The sequence below is a fragment of the Procambarus clarkii genome, chromosome 27, assembly GCF_040958095.1.
Source record: "Procambarus clarkii isolate CNS0578487 chromosome 27, FALCON_Pclarkii_2.0, whole genome shotgun sequence".
NCBI classification, from domain to species: Eukaryota; Metazoa; Arthropoda; class Malacostraca; order Decapoda; family Cambaridae; genus Procambarus; species Procambarus clarkii.
This window is the reverse complement of record NC_091176.1, coordinates 14,968,113-14,971,801: the sequence shown is the minus strand read 5'-3', so window position 1 is coordinate 14,971,801 and position 3,689 is coordinate 14,968,113. Positions and strand designations below refer to the sequence as shown.

Sequence of the window (3,689 nt, the reverse complement as noted above, 5' to 3'; positions counted from 1 at the left end):
TTATGTATGACCCTCTGTCCTGTGTGACAGTGAATACCACCATTATCCTCACTCTAATAAGACCTAATTGAATTTCTCAGATTAGGTAAAATTGTAATTAAAATTTGTTAATAAAGATGTTAATAATAATGATCTCTCAGATCTTCCTTTTCTGATATTTTGCACATCCTGCCATGCTTCCTGGTTCGATGTGGCGTTATCTCTGTGTGCAACTTTGGAACTAGTCTCTCTAATATTTTCCAAGTGTAAATTATTGTCCCTCGCCTGCGCTATAAAGAATACAGATTTAATATGTTTAAGTGGTCCTAACAATTTACAAGTTTTATTGAGTGGATTCGGGCAGTAAAATATCTTCGCACGTTCACTAGATCGGTAATTTCTCCAGCTTTGAATGGGGCTGTTAGTGTGCTACAGCCTGTCACCCTAGAGAGCACTAGTGTCTTAACAAATATTATTGGCCTGACATCTCTTGCTTAAAAGGTTCTCGTTATCCAACCTGTCATTTTTTTTCTTGCAGTTGTGACAGCAACTTTGTTGTATTCTTTAAAAGTAAGGTCTTACGACACTATTACTTCCAATTCTCTCATATTGCTTTTTCTTTCAATAGCGTACTTTGACTACGTTTTATAAGTGGTTTCCGTTTTTATATATGAGCTTTTTTTCATTGTGCAATAGCTGGAACTTGCCTTTATTAAATATCATTTTATTTTTTGTGTCCCATTACAAGACACGATTAACATGAGTTTGGAGGTGTGCTGTGTCTTCTATATTGTTTACTCTCACGAAAATCCTTCTGTTATCCGCAAAGGAGGATAAAATATTATAGTTTGTATCCTTGTATATGTCTGGTATGATGAGCGAAAGGTACCGAAGCAAGCAGGTAAGTAAGCGTTACAAGGATTTCTTCTTGTTTTACAAGGAGGGGGGGGGGGGGGAATTTCGTTTCCAATTCATTGTGTATTGCTCGTCGGGTCTCCTGGCACCTGTTCCCATTTCCATCACTTTACACTTGCTTGTGTTGAACTCTATGAATAGCTATTTCTTGTATTCTTTTAACAGTTTGTCCAGTCTCTTTGACTGGACAAGGACGGCTTGACTGGACGCCTTACAATCTTCGTCTCGAATCTTCTCATTAACTTTGCATCAACCGCAAACATCGACATATAAGATTAAACTAATGTGGTTGGGTTATTAGCATAATCGAGAGTGTGTGTGTGTGTGAGAGTGTGTGTCAGTGTGAGAGATATTTAAACAGTGACAGATAGACACAGAACTTGAGAAAGGACTGGGCGTCTCTGCCTTGGATGTAATCTAACACTAGCTACACAGACTCCGGTAAATAAAACCATCAACATCCTTAGAAATGGGTGTGGTCGGGCCATCTAAAAAAATTGTTACGCAGAAATGGGTCTGGCTGGTTTAGATTTTAAAAATTTGCTCCTTGGAAATGGGCTTAAGCGCTTTCGACAGTGATTTTTGTTTTCCTTCAGATAGCCAGCATGGTGGGTGACCTCTAGTCCTCCTTCTCCCCCCCCCTCCCCCTCTCCATCACATCTCCATCCCTTCCACAATCTCTTCCTCTTCCATCTATGTCTATTCGTCTTCCATCTCCTCCACCTCCTTCTGTTCCCTTTACCTACCTCTCCGTCGAATAATTTACGGCTGGCTTTCCCTCAACACAATTTAAATGCAAATTAACAATCTTCTAGTATTCGCACAGTAAAGGCACTTCTTTTTCACTACGTAAACAATTTACGTCATTAATTATCATTCCAGTCTTTTATATCTAACTCACAACTAGCTTTTCCGTTGCACAACATGGATTGTTGTTTTCTGTTGTGCATCATCTATTGCTTTTTCTTCACTCCTTTACTTTTTCTTTATACGGCTTTTTCTTCTTTGTTATTAGTATACAAGATACACATCTGCATTAACGCGACTACCCGATGTTGCATGAAGGGGTACAATGTGTGTGTGTGTGTGTGTGTGTGTGTGTGTGTGTCAAGAACTACCTACGTGATGCTCAAAATTCCCATCACACTCAGGATGGTCAGTCATGCAGGGTCATGTGATCAGGAGTCTGCGCTGGCAAATTTTGGATGAGTTCTGATGATATCCTCGAGAACACAAGAGTTAATAAAGTCATGGCAAGGGTAGTTCAGAGTGATCCTGATTTTCAGCGCGAATTCAGCCTGTGAAAGCACGATATATCGATTATTTTGAGTTTAGGAGTTTTAAGTAAGAGGTGTCAAAATTGTACCTCATACTAGCAGGTCTGAATGGTCTAATAACTGGGCATTCGGTGATGTAGTGTGGGAGATCATGCCCCAGTTCCTGCTCACAGAGTTTGCACCTGGAGTGCTCAGGATTGGGAGATCCGTCACCTGTAGCCACCTGCCACAGGTAACGGTAACCCAACCTGATCCTGGCAACCACTGTGTCGCACAGTCTGGTGGACGTTTTGTGCTGCCCATATACATAGGTTTCGGATCTAAACAAACCATAGCTTTTTATACTGGTGCTTTCAGGCCTTTAGGAGTGAGTAATCAGACCCGAGTGTTTGGAACAATACGGTCTTGACAAGAGATGAGGCTGCCCAGGTCTAGTTCCCCTTCAATCTTCTTGCACAGTAATTTGGCTGCAGTGTCTGTCATCGTGATGGGTTATATTTGCGTCAGATGTTATCCATACAAGAGAGATTCAAAACCATTAATTCTGTGCAGCAAGCAGGTTATTTATAATTATTATGAGGTTCTTGTTATCGATCTTGAAAGATGAGTTTTCAAGTGATTGAAGAACAGACTTTGAATCGCAGAAAATTATTCCTCCTATGTTTCTCAATGTACTAGTTGCTAGTTGAGGCGCCGCTAGATCTGTTTATGTAGAGGTCACTCAGTTGTTTACCCTGTTACTGGTGGCATGTGCACAGCTATTGTTTCTAGAAACCCTAAAGGTTGCTGCAGTCCGTTCTGTTGACGATTGGACTGAGCCGTCGGTGTAGACACAGTGCTCGTGAGATCTTGGGCGTTATGTAGAGAAGGAAAATGTTTCAAGTGTAACAGCTTTAAGAAGAGCAAGGTTCTCATTACCTCGGTGATGGGGTGTGTACAATAGTGGGGCACAGATAAAGAGGGATATCAGTGACAAGTGGCTTACTTTTAAAAGGAATGTTCACATTGAGATTGTAGACATTTTTACTTTTTTTATCATATAAGAGTGAGTTGATATGTTGGCACTACTCTAATTTGTCTCTTGAACAAAGCTAGAGATGTCGGGTCTCTCGTGACTTTGAAGTAAAAGGTCGTGTTGCTTCGCCAGATTCTCTCTATATGAAGGGAAGCTTCAGTTCTTCCCGCATGCTGCTGCTCGCTATGCTGTCTCCTAGTTTGAGCTTCTCGGGATCTGCTGCTGCCTACGCTGGCACCAGTAATTGCTGGAAATAAAGGATTTCTTAAATTTGGAGTCGATGGCAAATGCATTTCTTCTGTTGTATTTACGCCTGATATAAGTTGGGTGGACACGTGTCAAAGGTACCGGACGTCACCTCACCGCCTACGTCATCAATCCTCAACCCTCCGAGACCAACACATCAATCACACACACACATAATACAACCCCCTCCGTTTGCATCACGTTTCAGCATGGCGTTGAGGAATGTAATATCTTCTTTTTTTTACATCGTTATCGCA

At 41.2% G+C, this 3,689-nt stretch overlaps 1 protein-coding gene across 1 annotated transcript in view; it reads right to left on the bottom strand.

Moving 5' to 3' along the window:
* The window catches only part of LOC138369158 (micronuclear linker histone polyprotein-like), a 12,960-nt gene extending 10,306 nt beyond the window's left edge, over positions 1 to 2,654 (bottom strand). The window contains exon 1 of the mRNA XM_069332095.1: positions 2,553 to 2,654. Coding sequence (XP_069188196.1) covers positions 2,553 to 2,654 — 102 coding nt within the window. The remainder of the gene's footprint in view (positions 1 to 2,552) is intronic.
* Positions 2,655 to 3,689: the final 1,035 nt, after the last annotated feature.